This window comes from Peromyscus californicus, unplaced genomic scaffold, assembly GCF_007827085.1.
Source record: "Peromyscus californicus insignis strain IS unplaced genomic scaffold, ASM782708v3 Scaffold_23__1_contigs__length_62951481, whole genome shotgun sequence".
Lineage (NCBI taxonomy): Eukaryota > Metazoa > Chordata > Mammalia > Rodentia > Cricetidae > Peromyscus > Peromyscus californicus.
This window is the reverse complement of record NW_026294534.1, coordinates 19,607,838-19,627,397: the sequence shown is the minus strand read 5'-3', so window position 1 is coordinate 19,627,397 and position 19,560 is coordinate 19,607,838. Positions and strand designations below refer to the sequence as shown.

Here is a 19,560-nt window from a genome sequence, read left to right as displayed (position 1 = left end):
TGTCTTGGTCGTGGTGTTTGCCACAGCAACAGAAGGGAAGACAGACTCCAAACACACCATCCGCAATGACTGGCTAACCAAGTACCAGGCAGAGTCCCTGACACAAGCCAGCTTCCCCTCTGTGGATGAGAATTCCTGGGAAGCGGCTGTGTCTGCAAAGACTGGGCAACAGATTGGAAAGGCAGTGATATGGAGAGGTTGGAATGTTGCAGGTCCAGAGCTTAATTACTTACTTTCTCTTGGATTAGCTTTAGCTCCTACATAGCCATTCCTTGCCCCCCTCTGTGTCAGAGCTAACATTCTGTGACTAACAAAGACCTTTTAGAATCTATTAACTTAGTAGACCATTAGCTTCCACCAGCCCAAAGGCTAAAATGTCATCTGATAGCATCTGAGGCCCATAGGAGAATTCCCCCATCTCTGATGTGACCAACAAGGTATTTTTTTTAATAATTTATTTAAAATTATTTTATGTGCATTGGTGTGAAGGTATCAGATCCCCTGGGACTGCAGTTACAGACAGTTGTGAGCTGCCATGTGGGTGCTGGGAATTGAATCCGAGTCCTCTGCAAGAGCAGCCAGTGCTCTTAACCACTGAGCCATCTCTCCAGCGCCCCCCGCCACAAGGTATTTTTAAGTTGCCTTATGACTTTCTTTGTTCTGTGACTGTAAAACTTCATGAACTGTTTCCACATGGGACCACAGAACCCGGACTAATCTAGCTTGGTGTTTCCTAGCCCTTAGTCACTCAAATTTGACTCCAGAATAAATTCTCTCTCATTCCCTTTGAGGTAAGAACTGTGTTAGTTTAAGGGGGGTGGTTTTGGGTTTTGTTTTGGTTTTTGGTTTTCAGTTTTTTTCTTTGCTTCCACACCTCCTCTTGACATCTTCTCAGTACCGGTGCCCAGCTACCTCCTGGACACTCTGTAGCCTGGGGTGTTAGTATTCTGAACCACCCCTTGGGGACCTGCCCAGCATCCTGACATCATCTTATGTAAAATCCCCTTTAAGAAAAAAATTCAGGAGGGAGGACAGGGGAATCCATGGTTGATATATAAAATGAATAGAAAAATCTCTTAATAAAAACAAAACAAAAAAAACTCTCCTCTCTCTCTCTCTCTCTCTCTCTCTCTCTCTCTCTCTCTCTCTCTCTCTCTCTCTCCTCTCCCCCTCCCTCCCTCCCTTCCTCTCTCTTCCCTTCTCCCCCTCCCTCTCTCTCTCCCTCCTTGCCTCCACCACCACCACCCCCATCTCTCTCTCTTTCCTCACGTGGGCATGTGTCTGCATTGGTATGAATAACTTTCCACTGCTCCATGTCACAGCCCACCAAGGCTTCTGCATGGTGTGCCTCCCCACCTCATTCATGGGGCACCTTGGCCCAACCCACCCTCCCTGCCATATCATATCATACCATGGGTTAGTCCAGAGAAACCACTGATTTCCACTGCTGCTTGAAGTATAAGGAAAAAAAAAACACACACACACGACAAAATAGCAATAGTTTTACTGATGTGACATGGAGCAGTGGAAAGTTATTCATACCAATGCCTTGGTGGCAAGACACAGGCTTCGCATGTGCAGATCCAGGGCTTCCAAGGCCAGTACACGCACAGAATGGTTTTCTGGAGTCAAGGATGGGTGATCTAGTCAATGCTTGCTGAGCTCTTCCCAGGATCCCCTCCTGGGGTGTCTTTGGGGAAATCCTTAGCTGCACAGTTTGGAATGGACTGACAGAGTGTCCCAGAAGCACCAAGTGAGTTCATGGGCTTCAGAGAAGGGAACTCTCTTCATCCTAAAGAAGAAACAGGAGAGACACTCTTTTTCTCCAGAATAACAAGGATGTAATGCCAGGAAAGCTACAGGCATTTTTTTTTAAAAAAATATGTATGAGCCAGATATGCTAGCTAGGGTATGGCAGCTCAGCACATACCTTAATCCTATATTTGGGAGGTAGAGAAGGATTCCCATAAGTTCAAGCCTGAACGACATAGTGAGTTTCAGTCTATTCTGGGCTACAGAGCAACACCATACCCACCCACTCCCGCCCCTGATAGATATATGCATGCAAGATATTTTAATACACACAATGGAGTTTTATTCAGCCATAAAGACAAATGAAATTTGGTCATTTGTAAGGGACTGGGTGGGAGTAGGGACTCCATTCTAAACTCTGAAAGACAAACATTTCATGTTCTCTTCCATAAGAGGAATCTGGGTTTTAGGTTAAAAGTTTCAAAGAGAAGCTGAAGAGATGGCTCAGTGGTTAGGAACATGGGCTGCTCTTCCAGAGGACTCTGGTTTGATTTGCCAGCACCCACATAGCAGCTCACAACTGTCTTGAACTCCAGTTTGGGGGATCTGAGTCCCTCTTCTAGCCTTCTCCGGCACCAAGCATGCATGCCGTGTACAAACATACATGCAGAAGAAACACCCATACATAGAAAATAATAAATACATTTTAATTCAGACATTAAAATAGAAGGGGGCAATGGGAAAGAGGAGGTATCCAGTGGGAGAGAGGACATGAGACCGTAACAGAGAGTCGATATAATCTATGTACATGTATGAAAAGTCATATTGTAACCCATTACTTTGTACCATTAGCATATGCTAATAAAATGTCTAAAATGTTATGACAGTAACGTTTGTCATGTGTATTCTACTGTTTGGGGGCCTTCTGAGGCAGGGGCTTGCTGGACTCAAGACCCTCTGGCCTCAGTTTCCCAAGCGCTGGAATTCCCGTTACTCTGCTGATACTACTGTAAAAGCCAAATTCTCCATTCTTTAATTTAAAACTTGGGGCCCAGAGAGAAGGGAGGTGTTAGTAGTTTCCTGGTGCGGCAAGCGTTCTCACGGGTCTTCCCGTTCCTTTTCTGTCGCAGGTGTGGCCACCTGAACCTCACCCAGAGCTCTGACATCCACTCCTCCCAAGGCACTGGGTCCAAAACTCCAAAGCAATCTAAGGAAGTAGTTTTTCCTCCTGCCTTCTCACATTATGCTCAAGGTCATTTTCAAGGATTCCAAGGTTGAGGGGTGTGTGGAAAGCTTGTGGGGAGCGTGTACAAAGTCCTCCAAAGGAATATCTGTGGGGCCGTGAGGATAAGTTTAAGGGAACCGCTAGCCCCAGAAACACTCTCAAAGAAACTGTCTATACCCACCCACCCCCGCCCTAGAGCTGAGGCATCTTCTTGTCGGCTCTCTAGCGCTATCTTGTGTCTTGTTCCAAAACAGCTACCAAGAGACGGTTTTGTCTTTTGATCGCATTTTTAAAAGTTTTGCAGACTCTGTGCTCGACCTCCGCAGCTCTGAAGACACCACTCCAAGGCTGGAATCAATTCCCACCTACAAGACTGCACGATCTGAGGCTGAGATGCTGTCCAGCCGCAAATACCCGCTCCCCCACTCCTTCTCCTCCCGAGGCTTTTTCTTCAGAGTTCAAGCCTCAGAAGGGCGGAGTGGGGCGAGCAGAGAGGTGGATTGAGGAAGATGGACTTTCCCTAGCACCCTACGACCTCTACCGCGAGCTGCTTCCAAGCGCGGCAGCTCCACGCCGCTTCTGTCCACGTCCACCCAAGTCACCCGCGGCGTCTAGACCGCAGAGGCTGCAAAGCTCACAGCGCTCCAGCCCGCGAACTGCCGCGGCTAGGCTCCAGCACTGCCCGCAGTGGGGCGGACCTGATGCAAGCAAATGCTTTGTGGCTCCGCCGCCGAGCCCTGGTTCACTAACAAGGGTACTCAGCCTGAGGGAGCGGCGGCTCAGCTGTGGTTTGTGGAGGAGGGGTGGAGGGGTGTGTGGCAGGAGGGTGGCAGGGGAGATGGAGGGGGACGTGGTGGTGGGGGGGGGGGGCTGGAGAGATAGCTCAGCAGTTAAAAGCCCTGGCTCCTCTTCCAAAGGTCTCGGGTTCGATTCCCAGCATCCACATGATAGCTCTCTACTATCCACCTCCTCTCTGGCTACCCACCCCCAACCCCCCGCACCAGGTACGAAGTTTGCACAAATAACATACAAGTAAAATGTCCATAAGCAAAAAAAAAAAAAAAAAAGAAAGAAAGAAAAGAGAAAAAGAAAAAGAAAGAAAGAAAAAACCAGAACGCCAGGTGTAGTGGTACACGCCTTTTGTCCCAGAATTGGAGACACAGAGGCAGGATCTCTCTTGAGTTTGAGGCCAACCTGACCTACATAGTGAGTTCCAAGCCAGCCCAACCTGGCTTAGGAAGAAGGAAGGAATTAAAAAGAAAGAAGGTATTTGGAGCATGATGCAGTTTCTGGTGTTCAACATCTTGCACCCCACTGAATGGGTCTCACTATCTCCCTTTCCTTAATACTATAATATAGGAAACTCACATTTAATTTCTTTGTATTTCAAGCAACAAGAACTGTTGTTTTGTATCATATTGTTGAAACAACATCCAAATTGCTCAACATCCTTAGTCATCAGGGAAATGCAAATCAAAACGACTCTGAGATACCATCTTACACCTGTCAGAATGGCTATGATCAAAAACAGTGATGACAGCTTATGTTGGAGAGGATGTGGAACAAGGGGAACTCTCCTCCACTGTTGGTGGGAGTGCAAACTTGTACAGCCACTTTGGAAATCAGTATGGCAGTTTCTCAGAAAATTGGGGATCAATCTACCTCAAGACCCAATGATAACCACTCTTGGGCATATGCCCAAGGAATGCTCAATCATACCACAAGGACACTTGTTTAACTATGTTCATAGCAGCATTATTTGTAACAACCAGAACCTGGAAATAACCTAGATGCCCCTCAACTGAAGAATGGGTAAAGAAAACGTGGTACATTTATACAATGGAGCACTATTCAGCTGTAAAAAAAAAAAAAAAATGACATCATGAAATTTGCAGGCAAATGGGTAGGACTAGAAAACATCATCCTGAGTAAGGGAACCCAGACTCAGAAAGACAAACATGGTACGTACTCACTCATAAGTAGATACTAGATGTAAAGCAAAGGATAACCAGACTACAACCCACAGCTCCAGAGAAGCTAGGAAACAAGGAGGACCCTAAGAGGGACGCATAGATCACCTTGGGAAGGGGAAACAGAGGAGATCTCCATGAGCAAACTGGGGATGGGGGAGTAATAGAGGAGAGGGGATGGGGGATGAGAACATGAGGGAACTGGATAGCCAAGCTGGGGGAGGGACAGAGTGGGAAAGCAATGAAAGAGATATCTTGATAGAGGGAGCCATTATTGAGTAAGGGAGAAACCTGGTGCTAGAGAAATTCCCAGGAATCCCCAAGGATGACCCCAGATTAGACTACTAGCAATAGTGGAGAGGGTGCCTGAACTGGCCTACCCTGGTAATAAGATTGGTGACTACCCTAATTGTCATCATAGAGCCTTCATCCAGTAACTGATGGGAGCAGATGCAGAGATCCACAACCAAGCACCAGGCTGAGCTCCAGGAGTCCAGTGGAATGAGAGGGAGGAGGGATTATATGAGCAAGGGGGGGTCAAGATCATGATGGGGAAATCTACAAAGACAACTGAACCAAGCTCGTAGGAACTCACAAACTCTAGACCAACAGCTGTGGAACCTGCAGGGACCGGACTAGGCCCTCTGCATACGGGAGACAGTTGTGTATTTTGGTCTATTTGAGGGGCTCCTGACAGTGGGATCAGGATCTATCCCTGGTGCATGAGCCGGTTTTGCTGACTCCCCATGGGAGGCCTTACCCTTTTGGAGGAGGGGATGGGGGTGTTGGGGAGGGAGGGAAGCTGGAGGGAGAGAGGAGGGATAAGAGGGGATCTGTGTCTGGTATGTAAAATGAATAGAAAAATTTTTTAATTAAAAAAGAAAAAGAGGCCGGGCGGTGGTGGCGCACGCCTTTAATCCCAGCACTCGGGAGGCAGAGCCAGGCGGATCTCTGTGAGTTCGAGGCCAGCCTGGACTACCAAGTGAGTTCCAGGAAAGGCGCAAAGCTACACAGAGAAACCCTGTCTCAAAAAACCAAAAAAAAAAAAAAAAAAAAGAAAAAGAAAAAAACAGCATCCAAGTCTGTGTAGCAGAGAACGACCATGAATTTCTAACATTCTTCTGCCTCCCTCTCTCCTGAGAGCTATGGTTTATGCAGTACTGGGGACTGAACTTCATACACGCTAGACAAGCACTCTATCACAAGCTGAGTACCCCGGCTTGTGTTTCTATTTTGTTGTTTGGTTTGAGACAAACTCTCTTGTAGCCCAGTGACAGGCTTATGCCACCATGCCCACTGACCCAACCCATGTTTTTTAGTACATTGGATGCCCAGACTGCTACTATGAAATGACACAGTTGTGGTTATATATTGTGTACCCTAATAAACTTGTATGAAGGTCCGAGGACAGAGCCAGCCACTAGATTAAACACAGAGGCCAGACAATGGTGGAATACACCTTTAATCCTGTCACTCGGGAGGCAGAGATCCATCTGGATCTCTGTGAGTTCAAGGCCACACTGGAAACAGAGCCAGGCAGTGGTGGCACATACCTTTAATCCCAGTACTGGGAAGCACACATGCCTTTAATCCCAGGAAGTGACATAGTTAGGCGGAGAAAGGTATATAAGGCGTGAAGAAACAGGAACTAAAGCAGTTCAGCTGAGACCCTTTCAGATGAGGACCCACAGGCTTTCAGTCTGAGGGAACAGGATGGCCTGAGGAACTGGCAAGATGAGGTTGGCTGTGGCTTGCTCTGCTTCTCTGGTCTTTCAGCTTTCACCTCAATATCTGGCTCCAGGTTTTTTATTAGAAGACCATCTAAGTTTTGAACAACACATACTTTTTTACTGTACCACAGTCATGACATCAGATTTGTCTGATTTTCTTTACCGTTTAATATTCACCCAGGTTCCAAATACACAGTGTGGTAAATAAGAGGCTGTTTGAGCATTAATAAAAATTATCTTTAAAAAGTTTCGGTTTAGAAAAAAATTTCCCCTCCAGAGCAGGCATGGCAGTACATACCAGCATGGGAGAGGAGGAAGCAGGAGAATTGACAGTTATAGCCTGTAACACATAGCAATATCTGGTCTTAAAATGCAAAGGGGGGAATGGGGAATAGAACAAAAACAAAGCTTACCATCTGCCCTGTCACTGAGAAAGCAAGCCTTTGTTTCCCGAACTCTTGTAAATATTAACTCTCGTAAAGATTTCAAAGATAACCAGTTAAGATAATAAAACCCTAAGAGACCACGGTTAAAACTGCTAACAAACACAGAAGTCTGGGCTCCAGGTTACTGAGAAAAGTAAGACGGGCTTACTGGGTTGTCTGCTGTACTGCTCTCTTCCTTAGGCTTTCTACTGCTGTGAAAAGACACCCACCATGACCACAGCAACTCTTATAAAGGAAAATGTTTAATTGTGATGGCTTACAGTTCAGAGGTTTAGTCTGTAATCATTATGGCAGGACCTGATTGCATGCAGGCAGGCATGGTGCTGGAGAAGGAGCTGAGAGTTCTATATCTTGATCTCCAGGCAACAGGAAGTGAACTGTAGCAGGTGTAACTTGAGCATAGAAGATCTCAACACCCACCCCCCACAGTGACACACCTCTTCCAACAAAGCCACATCTACTTCAACAGGTTCACACCTCCTAATAGTGCCACTCCCTATTAGCTTATGGGGGCCAATTACAATCAAATCACCAAAACTACCAAGTATAACACTCTGATAAATGTGGGTGACCCTCTCTTCAGATGCCTCTCTCTGGGGCAGCAGTTCTCAACCTGTGTGTCACACCCTCTTTGGGGATCCAATGACCCTTTCACAGGGGTCTCCTAACACCATCTGCATATCAGATATTTACATCACAATTTGTAAGAGTAGCAAAATTACAGTTATGAAGTATCAACGAAAATAATTTTATGGGGGGGGGTCACCACAACATGAGGAACTTTATTAAAGGGTTGCAGCATTAGGAAGGTTGAGAACCACTGTTCTAGGGCATGTAATGCTGTCCTTTCTTTAAATGTTTTTATTAACATATATTAATCATATATAATAATGGGCTTCATTATATCATTTTCATATGTGCATAATGTATTTTGTCAAATTCACCCCCTTTACCCTTTCTTGTCCCTCTCACTTATACTAATATCCTTTCTCTTCCAAACTAGTCTTGTCTTTCTACTTTCACATCCTGTGTGTGTGTGTGTGTGTGTGTGTGTGTGTGTGTGTGTGTGTGCATGCGCTCACATCAGTGAATTTCATTAGGATATTTATAGAAGCATGGATGAGAGTTTGTTTACAAAAACATGGGTATCAGAGCAATAGCCACACTAGTGAAGCAGAAGTCTTTCCCTCTCCCACCTGCCGTTAACTGTGTATCAATCTTCAGGAGAAATGAGGCTTCATAATCTACTTCCTGTCTGTGGTGGTTTGAAAGAAAATGGCCCCCAAATAGAGTGGCACCATTAGGAGGCGTGGCCTTGTTGAAGTAGGTGTGGTCTTGTTGGAGGAAGTGTGTCACTGTAGGGGCAGGCTTTGAGGTCTCTTTTGCTCAAGCTTCCCTCAGTGTGACTTTCAGTCAACTTCCTGTTGCCTTCAACATGTAGGACTCTCAGCTACTCCTCCAGCACCACATCTGCCTGCATGCTGCCATGCTCCCCACCATGATGATAATGGACTGAACCTCTGAAACTATAAGCCACCACCACCTTAATGAAATGTTTTCCTTTGTAAGAGTTGTGGTCATGGTGTCTCTTCACAGCAATAGAAACCCTAACTAAGACACCCTCCCATGACAAGGTATTGACAGGTCTATCCTAATTTACTGTGATAAAGACCATGACCAAAAGCAGCTTAGGGAGGAAAAGGTCTTTTGGACTCACACATTCCGATGACGGTCCGTCACTGAAGCTCAAGCAGGGCAGGAACCTGAAGGTAGGAACGGAAGCAGAAACCATGGAGGAATGCTGCTTACCTGGTTTACTGTTCATGCTTGCTAGACCTGGTTTCCTTATAACAACCCAGGACCACCTGCCTAGTAATTGGCACTGCCCAAAGTGGGCTGGCCCTCCCACATCAATCATTAATCAGCCTGTGTGACACACAGGTTGCGAACTGCTGCCCTAGAGAGGAGGCATCTGAAGAGAGGGTCATCCACATTTATCGGAGTGTTATACTTGGTAGTTGTGGTGATTTGATTGTAATTGGCCCCCATAAGCTAATAGGGAGTGGCACTATTAGGAGGTGGCCTACAGGCCAATCTCGTGATGGCATTTTTCTCAGGTATTTCCCTCTTCCTAGAGGACTTGTATCACGTTGAGAAAAATCTAACCAGCATAAAGTCCTGTCTAGTGCAGGTAATTACAGCTGTTGTGAGTTTAAGTGTGCCACAGCCCTGTCGTGCCTGGGAGTCAGTCATCCCAACCTTCCCTGTCCCTTTCTCTCCAGCACTTACATTCTTGCCCTCATTTCTGTGATGTTCCCCACTGAGCCATGGAGTGGGTGATACAAACATTCCATTTCTATCTGAGTATTCAACAGTCACTTTTTTTCTCCTCTCTTGTGTATTTCATTCTGTGTGCATTGGTGTTTTGCTTGCATATATGTCTGTGTGAGGGTGTCCGATCTCCTGGAACTGGAGTTACAGACAGTTGTGAGCTACCGTGTGAGGGCTGGACATTGAACCCTTGTCCTCTGGAAGAGCAGACGGTGCTCTTAACCCACTGAGCCATCATCTCTCCCAGCCCCAACAGTCACTTATTCTCAACACATTGACCAATTATGTCTCTGCAGTCAGGCTGGCTACTGCAAAAGCAGCTTTTCCAATGAAAGTTGATCCTTCTTTTTAAGCTTCCTCCCTTCCCCCAAATGCCCATGCTTAAATGTATATAAAAACTGTTCTTCTTCATAAACTCAGATTTAGCTTCCCCCAAAAATAAAATAGCCATGGAAGAAAATGTAGAGTGAAAGAGGCAGAGGAAAAAACACCCTGACTCTGACTTGACCCCAGGGCCAGGGCTTGAAATCCCACTAATCCCTGAGCTTTCCCCAGAGTCAGGCCACAAAACCCCACCAATCCCAATCCCCACCACCACCACCCCCCACCACCACCCCACTGAGAAACCCTATATAAGCTCTGTACCCTGTTCAGGTTTGCGGCTGCTTCTCACCCTGGAGGCAACTGCCCTCCTGGATTCTTCCTTTCCAATAAACCTCTCCAGTAAGGTTTGTTGTGTGGTGTGACATTTTTGCCGAGCAGAGCCCAACTGTAACAACTTTTGCCAGAGCCAGAGCAAAGCAGAACTGTAACACTTTCGCTGAGGGAAACTTTCCCTTAGCAGAGCAGAGTTGTTAGACTCCAGGGGATGTGAGCAGAGCTGAAACACTTCTCCAGAGAAGAAAGAGCAAAGCTGTAACAACGTTGCTGGGGAAACCATCTCCTCTGGAAACCCTCCTCCTTCCCCTGGAGCAGAGTTGTAAACTACTACACTTACAGTGACTTTGTGATCTTCCTTGACTGCCAGGATACCTTTCCATCCAAACTGCAACACTTACAGAAAACTGCTTTTAAATCTTGAGAATCTCTGAAGAGTGTGTCTCAAGCCCTGAGTTCAAAGCCCAGCACTGAAAAGAAAATTGGATTTTCTCCACTCACACCGGAGTGTGATTTGAACTCTAACCCAATCCCTTGCAAAATGGAAATAGAAAGTAGTGATTGGCACTGTTGTGTGCCATGGGATGTTTGCTTCTGTTGGGGGAACCCTTGTTGGAATTCCTGGCCACTCCCCCAGCTACATGACCGCACATACGCAGTTCAGTAGCCAAGTAAGGAGCCTTACGTCCTACGTAATCCATGTGCTGCATGATCACACAAGCTATGCACATGCGTGGCGTAGCTCTGTAAACCCATATGCACATGTGCAGGGGAATCCATAAGATTCCCAGCCTTCCCACCCCACTACTCCCCACCCCCACCGTCTCTCTTTGTTGTGTCTTCCACAGGCCTGGTCACGCTCTCTTCTGTCCCTCCCTTCTCCTCATAAAACTCTGATAGTGGGTTTTGTTGTACCTTGTGGATTTTCTCGCAGGGTAACAGCGCTGCTTAATGAATAACATTGCAATGTTGGTTTTAACGCAGAAGCGCCCAATGTTATTCATTAAGTTTGATGGCATGCTAACCTTGTCCTGCTTTCTAGAGACTGACTTGCTATTTCAGTTGGATGGCTTGGGGCTATAGAAAGCAGTAAGTTAGGCAGGGCAAGTGCCTGGGAACCCTATGTCCTTTATCACTCCTTCCGGCCTCCTAATCTCCCAGAGGACTCTCCTCCAGTGCCGTGGAATGTTCCTGTGACCCCTGAACTTGCCACCATGGAGTCCTAAGGTTCTGTTGCTCTGACAACCCATTACCCACAGTGTCTGTATCAGAGCTGCCAAGGTTCTGGGAGAAAGAGACCTGAAGCAGGGTCACAGCTGTTGAACATTTACATTCAGCTATGACTAGTCTTTCTGTGTTCAGGGACATACCCCCTGCCCAGAAGCTGGAAGGTAGCTTACTAAAGACCTACAGACACGATGATTATCCTAGCAAGATGTTCCTGGCCTACAAAGGTAGGGGCCAATCATTTCAGGGTTTAAGGTTTTCTACACATTTTGACTGGCTGTAAGTGGGCAGTGGCCCCAGTGGAGGAATGAAGAATAGTCCATGCCCCTGCAGTTGGAAAAGCTTTAGTATATTTAGTATATTATATATACTATATTTATATTTAGTATATTATATATAGTATATTTAGTATATTAACAAAACTGCCTAGGAGAGCACTGAGGATTCCAAGTCATCCCATTCCCTGTGCCCTTTGCTGAGGACTTCTGGGAATTTGGGAGGAGCCAAGTCTTCTTCTCTATCGATAGAGTACCTGCCAAGCATTCCTCAAGCCCTTCATTCAATCCCTAGCAAATAAACCAAGTATGATACTCACCTGTAACCCCAGCATCTGAGGGGTGGAGGATCAGATGTTCAAGGTCATTCTCAGCTACAAAGCAAGTTCAAGGCCAGCCTGGGAAGCTTAATGAGAGGGGGAGAGGACAAGGAAAGACAGACAGACACAGACAGACAAAAAGACACAGAAAGAGAGGGGCAGAGACAGACAGAGAGCCCTTCTCATATGGAATCAGGCCTCCCCATCATGAAAGCCAGAGCGTACTTTGTTTAACTTATTGAATGTCTAACTTATTTTGTATGTAAATTGTAAACTTTAAAATGCATAGGTTTCAGCTGCCTTTGTTGCTATTCTGTTTTGTTTGTGGTTTTTGTTTTTCAGACCATGTCTTGCTCAATAGCTCAGGCTGGCCTGAAGCTATGGACCAGGCTGGCCTGAAAATGATCCTCCTGCCTCCTCCCCTCCTTAGTGCTGGGGTGACAAGCCTGGGCCATCAAGCCTGACTTAGCGGAGGTTCTTGTTGTTGATGGTGGTGGTTGTGGTTGATATACTGTGCACCCCAAAAAACTTATCTGGGGGTCAGAGAACAGAACAGCCATTATAATAAACATAGGTTTAGGCAGTGATAGCACATGTCCTTAATCCTAACATTCGGGAGGCAGAGATCTGTCTGGATCTCTGTGAGTTCAAAGCCACACTGGAAACAGCCAGGCATGGTGACACATGCCTTTAATCCCAGGAAGTGATAGCAGGAAGCAGAAAGGTATATAAGGCCTGAGGATTAGGAACTAGAGCCTTTTTAAAGCTTTTAGCTTTTAGCAGCAGTTTAGCTGAGATCCATTCAGATGAGGACTCAGAGGCTTTCAGTCTGAGGAAACAAGATCAGCTGAGGAATTGGTGAGGTGAGGTTGGATGTGGCTTGTTCTGTTTCTCTGATCTTTCAGCGTTCACCCCAATACCTGGCTCCGGGTTTGTTTTTATTAATAAGACCTTTTAAGATTTGCGTTACAGGTGGTGTTTTGTTTTTAAACACAATCGCTGTTTTATGAAAAGAAGCAAGAAGGGAGGAGAGAGAGAGAAATATAAGTGTTCATGGGTACTTTCCAAAGCCCCAAGAAACACACACGAGACTTGTGGTTTATGGGCCACTGTCCCAGAGACCCCAAGACTGGGCACACAGAACTCCCTTTGACGTTTCTCCACAGTCTGCATGACCGAACAAGGCTATCCCTGGATTTCTCTCGTGGTGCGCAGGACTCGCCTGCAGATTTCACAGGACCCCCTCTCTGAACTATGAATACTTACCCAGGATGGGCATGAAATCATTCATCCAAGCCGCCTTGGAACTCCTCTTTGGAAAACACAGCCAAGCCATTGCTGAGAAAAGGGTGAGGCACCGAGAGGAGATACAGGCCTGCATGACACACAAGGGCCTCCACCTTGACAAAGGCAATTCCCAAGACTCTGAAAGTCCATAGATTTTGCACTGGGAAGCCAAGCTGGGATCTGAGTCTAAATCCTTCTCATTCAGTCACTCAGTTGCACCCACCCCCGCTGCTGGTTTGAAAATTCTAAGTAGGTCATTTCAATATAAAAGGAAAAAGAGGGGTTGGGGATTTAGCTCAGTGGTAGAGCACTTGCCTAGCATGCACAAGGCCCTGGGTTCGGGTCCTCAGCTCCGGGGGGGAGGGGGGGGGAGCTGAAATGCTGAGCATGTGTAAGGCCCTCAGTCCAACCTCAGAACCAAAAGTAAGACAAAAATCTGAGTCTGGGGTCTGCCGGTGTGACCCCCGATCCTTTAAAATGTTCCTTTCACGTACTGCTTGCTGACAGGTAGGGGGTGTGCACACTGTTGGTGACAGTGGAGCCTTCCAGCTTGGGGCCCAGTTTCTCAGGACGTGGCGTAAGAATTTGAAAACCGTTTGCATTGTCTCATGTCAAAAGGGTGAGTGTTGCCAATTCCTGCCCTGTGTGTCATCCTCCGCTCTTACCCTCACTACCTGTCAGGAGGAAAAAAATGGTGGCTATGCCAAGCTATGTCCACCCTTTTCCTGTGACTGTCCTACGTCAGTCAGTAATCCTTACCCCACCCTCTGGCATCTCTGCCGCCTGTTTCTCCATTCCCATGGACCCGAGCTGGTGGGGGGTCTGTGTTCCCACAGAACAGTATGGACTCATCTTCCAGGACATGGGCTTTACAGTGTATGAATACTGCATCTGGAACCCCAAGGAGTTGTGCCCAGACCCCACCTTGTTCTTCGATTTGATGGAGGTAGGAGGTCCCCCACTCAGAATCGTCTCCCTCTATAAACCTGGCTTATGGCCTATTCTTCCCCCTGACTTGTGGGCCTTCGATTGGCTTGGATTTGCCAGGATTTTTAGTGAGAATAAACCTAAGAGATTATTATTTCTCCTCGAAATGCCTGGTGTCACCGCCACATGGTTAGAGGTGGTGCCTTGATGAGACAAGTGTCTTCCTACAGCATATCCCAGCTGACAGTATCCTTGTGATTGGGAACATTATTGACTGCAGGTTCACGCAAACTCAGTGGACAAATCTGATGTCCATCATTAAGGTCAGCAGAACTTCCTGCCACGCTCCCCCCGGCCCCTATCACATCTGCTTCTCCCCAGCAACCTCGTTCTTTTGGATTTTTTTTTTTCTTGCAGAGCAAGCATATATTCCCATTCTTTGACGTTCCCTGTCAAGGTCTGTCCACAGGTGACCTGGAAGAAGACACCAGACTCTTACAGTATTTTGTGTTCCTAGGGTTTGAGTTCTTCTGCAGCCAATCTCTGTCCAAGAGTTTTGGCATTTATGGTATGGTATGGGCAGAAGGGTAAGAGAAATGGGGAACAAAAGTGTTGTCATATCCATCACACAAGTGATTTTTTTTTTTAGTGAGCTTACAAAATAATGAGCTTCTTATAATGTTCTCTCTGTCTGTCTCTGTGTCTCTCTCTTATACACACACACACACACACACACACACACACACACACACACTCATATTTACCCCCACTGCCCTACCTTACCCCTCCACCAAAGGATAGATATTTTCGACATCACTTGTCCCCTGGAAGAAGGCTAGTACTCCAGAGAATCGCAGTGTGAGCAGAAAAGAGCACCCTTGAGCTAGAAGTCGGGCTCTGTGACTAAACCCAGCTACCCAAGTTACCCATACCTGTTCTAATTAAACTTTCACCCTCTCTGGCGTCTGCCTCCTCTGCCGGAAGATGAGGAGGAAGTACTTGGCAAATCTTTCAAGCTCTCTCCTCCGTGCACACTCTTGCTTGTGGACGCTCTTTCTGCTTTGGGGGGGGGGGGGGGTCAAATACTACCCTGGCTGGGCTGAGCTGGCGGCTCCACGGCTTAGCCCTGTCTCCTGCAAGGTTGGAGGGAGAGGTGGAGGTGGGATTCTGAGCCTAAGGGAGGAGACCGCGGGGTGAAGCTGTCTTTTTCTCAATGCTGCAGATGAAGGAGTGGGGATCCTAGTTGTAGCAGCCCTCAGCAACCAGGACCTGCTGTGCGTCCTCTCGCAGCTGATGAACAATGTCCAAGCCCTGTGGGGAAACCCTCCCGCCACAGGTGCCCGGATAATCACTTCCATCCTCTGTAACCCTGCTCTGCTTGTAGAATGGTAAGGGGTGGGAGGGACTGGGCAAGGGAGAGCGACTAGGGCTCCCACATTCCTACAGACTGCCCGGCTCACGGGATCCACCCAAGTGCTTCTTTTTCTCCTATGTGGCCTCTGTATCCCACTCACTCATGCACACAGCCATCAAATATTACTGAGGGCCTTTCTGTGTGCCGTGGCTCTAGCTATGCCAAGGGCTGCCCTGCCTTGCAGGGAGTGGACAATGGCACCTTTATTTTAGAAATAAGTCAATGAGTTAGTTATCTGAACACTTCCAGACTGATGGAACCCATTATTTTGTACATAAGCACACGCACGTGCACACACACACACACACACACACACACACACACACACCACACACACGAGAGAGAGAGAGAGAGAGAAAGAGAGAGAGAGAGAGAGGAGGGATAAGATGAATTGCTAAACAATCTTATTAATAATAAGATTAATAAGATTAAAAATAAGATTAAAAAAAAACAGGAGCCAGATATTGGAGTGAAAACTGAGAGATTAGAGAAGCAGAAAGAAGCCAGCCATCTTCTTACCGATAGGAAATCCTCAGCCCAAGAGAGAGCTTCTTCCTGTATATGCACCTATATACCTTTCTGTGCCCTGCCATCTTACTTCCTCTCTCTGCCCAGCTACATCACTTCCTCTTTCTGCCCAGCTCTATCACTTCCTGTCTGTCTGTACAGACCTCCAGACCTCTATGGTTAACTAGCACTGGGATTAAAAGTGTGTGCCACCACGCCTAGCTCTGTTCCCAGTGTGGCCTTGAACTCGCAGAGATCTGGATGGATCTCTGCCTCCCAAATACTAGGGTTAAAGACGTGTGCTACCACTGCCTGACCTCTATATTTAATATAGTGGCTGACTTTTTCCTCTGATCCCCAGATAAGCTTTATTGGGGTGCACAAATAAAATACAGAGAGAGAGAGAGAGAGAGAGAGAGAGAGAGAGAGAGAGATCTGGACCTGACACATTGCTCCGCAGGTAAAGGTACTTGCTGCCAAGGCTGATGACCTCAGGACCTGATGATTCCCAGGACCCACGTGGTGGAAAGAAAGATCCTACTCCTACAAGTTGTCCTCTGACCTACACACATACACACACACACACACACACACACACACACACACACACACACACTAAAACTAAGGAGGCAAAACCTGGGAGTCTACTTTTCATGCTTAAATTAGTATGGGGCCTGGGTCACTCAGCTTCCTGTTACTGCACTTGAGAATACTTGATGGGATTAACACCCCTCCCCCAGAAAAGAAAGGTTTGTGTTCACTCTCAGTTTTGGAAGTTCAATTGATAGTGTCCCTGGATCCTAGGGTGCAGCAACACATGGTGGTAGAGTTTGGGGTAACAAATGTTCACCTTATGATGTCCAGAAAGCAAACAGAGGTAATGAAGGAGCAGGACTCCTAATAACTCCCCACCCCAATGACCTAACTTCCTCCCACAACCAATAGTGACACAGCCTTTAACACGTGGGCCTTGAGGAGACGTTTAAGACCCAAACTACAGCAGAATCAAATCCCCTTCCCCCCATAGGTGCCACGGAGCCCAGGTTCCATCCATGTGCTTCCTGACATGGGTCAGGGCACGGAAAAAAATAGGAAGAGGGGAAGCTACATTGGGAAGCGAGGAGACCCCTCAGTCCCGTTTCTTCCTTCTTGCCTTGGCAGGAAGCAGAGTCTAAAAAGTGTTGTGGAGAACGTCATGCTGATCAAAGAGAAGGTGAAGGAGAAGCTTCGGCTCCTGGGGACCCCTGGGTCCTGGAATCACATCACCGAACAGAGTGGAACCCATGCCTATCTGGGACTCAACTGTAAGTTCCAGAACAGGACAACTCTCCCCTTCCTTACCCCAGACCTATGTTTTAACACTGAGCAGCACTGACTGGATGATCAGTTTGCAGCTCTGCTCTGGGCTTTCCTCACATCCTTGGAAAAGTGAGGCTGCTTCAGAGCGTTCTAGAACCCCACTGATGCTGACACTTCTTATTCTCTAATTCTGCCTGGGCTTGAGAGGAAATATGAGCCCTGTGACTGTCCCAGATCAGCAGGTGGAGTTCCTGATCAAGAAGAAGCACATCTACATCCCTAAGAACAGCCGCATCAATTTCACCTGCATCAATTCCAGGAACATAGACTACATCACACAGAGCATCCACGAGGCAGTGGTGATAACGGAGGGCTGAAAGGGGTAGTCTTCCCAAAGCTGCCCCTGATTGGAATGAAAGCTTTATGTCATCTTTGAAAAAAAATACTGAATTAATTATGCATTACTATGCTCACTCTTTCATTTATTTATGAAGCAATGTGCTGGCCTGGGGTGGGGGAGGAGCTTCAGTGCAACACACGCCAAGCATAGGTGGAAACCTAGATTCCATCCCCAGGAGATGGGTGTGTGTGTGTGTGTGTGTGTGTGTGTGTGTGTGTGTGTGTGTGCAAGAACAATTATCCTCATAGGACATGGTTCAGTTCCTAGCCATGTGGTTGGTACCAAAGTGAACAGAAGTCAGTAGATATTGAGAGGTGCGCTGTGTGTGTGCACACACATGTGCATGCACATATGTACTTAGTTTCAAGTGAGTGCAGTTGTCAACATTCATCTGGTGTCTCTTCCAGAAACACAAGCCAAGTTGTGCTCAAGTTGTTTCCTAATATGTCAATCATATTTGAGAAATCAAAAGGCTGAACCAAAATTCATGTGTAGACACTTAAAATTACTTTACCAGAATTAATTTTGAAAGAGATCAAAGATGAAATGTTGTTGGCAGACTTTGCTTTGGGCTTCCAACTCACAAAAAGCAACTGGGAGACTCATTAATTATGAAAGCTCGGCCAATAGCTTAGGCTTATTTCTAACTAGCTCTTACAACTCAAATGAACCCATTTCTATCAATCTACGTGTTTTCACATGACTCATGGCTTTTTACCTCTCATCAGCATATCATGTTTATCTTGCTTCCCTACGAATCTCCTGGCATCTCTGCCTTCTTTCTTCCCAGTGTCCTCCGTGTCTGAAAATGCTGCCAAGCTTGGCCACTTTTTATTAAACCAATGAGAGCAACACATCTTCACAGTGTACAAATATTCTAGAACAAATGGCTGTCTTAGTCACCATTCTATTGCTGTGAACAGACACCGTGACCAGGCCAACTTATAAAAGAAAGCATTTAACTGGGAGTGTGTTTACTGTTTCAGAGGGCTAGTCCATGACCATCATGGCAGGGAGCATGTCTGCAGGCAGGTGTGGCACTGGAGCAGTAGCTGAGAGCTCATATCTTGATCTACAAGCAGGAAGAAAAAAGAGAGAGAAATGGGGCCTGGCATTGACTTTTGAAACTCAAAGTCCACCCCCAGTGACACATCTCTTCCAAAGGTCACATCCCCTAATCCTCCCTAAACAGTTCCACCAACTGGAACCCAAAGATTCAAATATAGCTCATGGGGGCCATTCTCATTCAAACCACAATAGCTGATGCTACCTAATTTCTAGTGTTACACATTATAATAATCAAGGTCTTGTGGCCTAAAAAGCAAGTAGATCAACGAAACAGAATAGTGTCCAAAAATAAACATTCCTGCTTATGAATAACTGGCTTCTTACAAAGATACAGGAGCAACATAACAAATTATGCCACGAAGGCTAGATCTGAAGGGAGGAAAGGAGGGAAGAAGAGAGAGAAAGAGGAAGTGTGTGGGTTCTTGCAAATGTGTGTAAGTGTAGTGGAGGCCAGAGACCCACCTCTCCCTGGAGCTAGAGTTACAGGTGGTTGTTGGAAACCAAACTGAGGCCCTCTGCAAGAGCAGTGTGGAACCATCACGTGTACCAGGCTGGCCTAAAACCCTCAGAGATCTTCCCATCTGTGTCTCCCAAGAGCTAGGATTAGAAACATGTACCACCACATCCAGCATAATATAGTACTTTTAAATGAGCAAAAGATTGATTGTCTTAAAGGGTGAAGGGAGTTGAGGGGCAGGGAACAGAGAGGGATCACCACTGGATCC

General features: G+C 46.6%; 1 protein-coding gene across 1 annotated transcript; it reads left to right on the top strand.

The window, feature by feature from the left end:
* The first annotated feature begins 11,020 nt into the window (after window positions 1–11,020).
* Window positions 11,021–18,149, top strand: Got1l1 (glutamic-oxaloacetic transaminase 1 like 1). Its single transcript, XM_052751931.1, is given in 10 exon segments — window positions 11,021–11,565; window positions 13,100–13,173; window positions 13,175–13,282; window positions 13,728–13,839; window positions 14,057–14,166; window positions 14,378–14,470; window positions 14,565–14,715; window positions 15,370–15,535; window positions 17,230–17,372; window positions 17,602–18,149. Coding segments are annotated over 10 exon segments (1,215 nt in total). The 5' UTR covers window positions 11,021–11,450; the 3' UTR covers window positions 17,745–18,149.
* The last annotated feature ends 1,411 nt before the right edge of the window (window positions 18,150–19,560 follow it).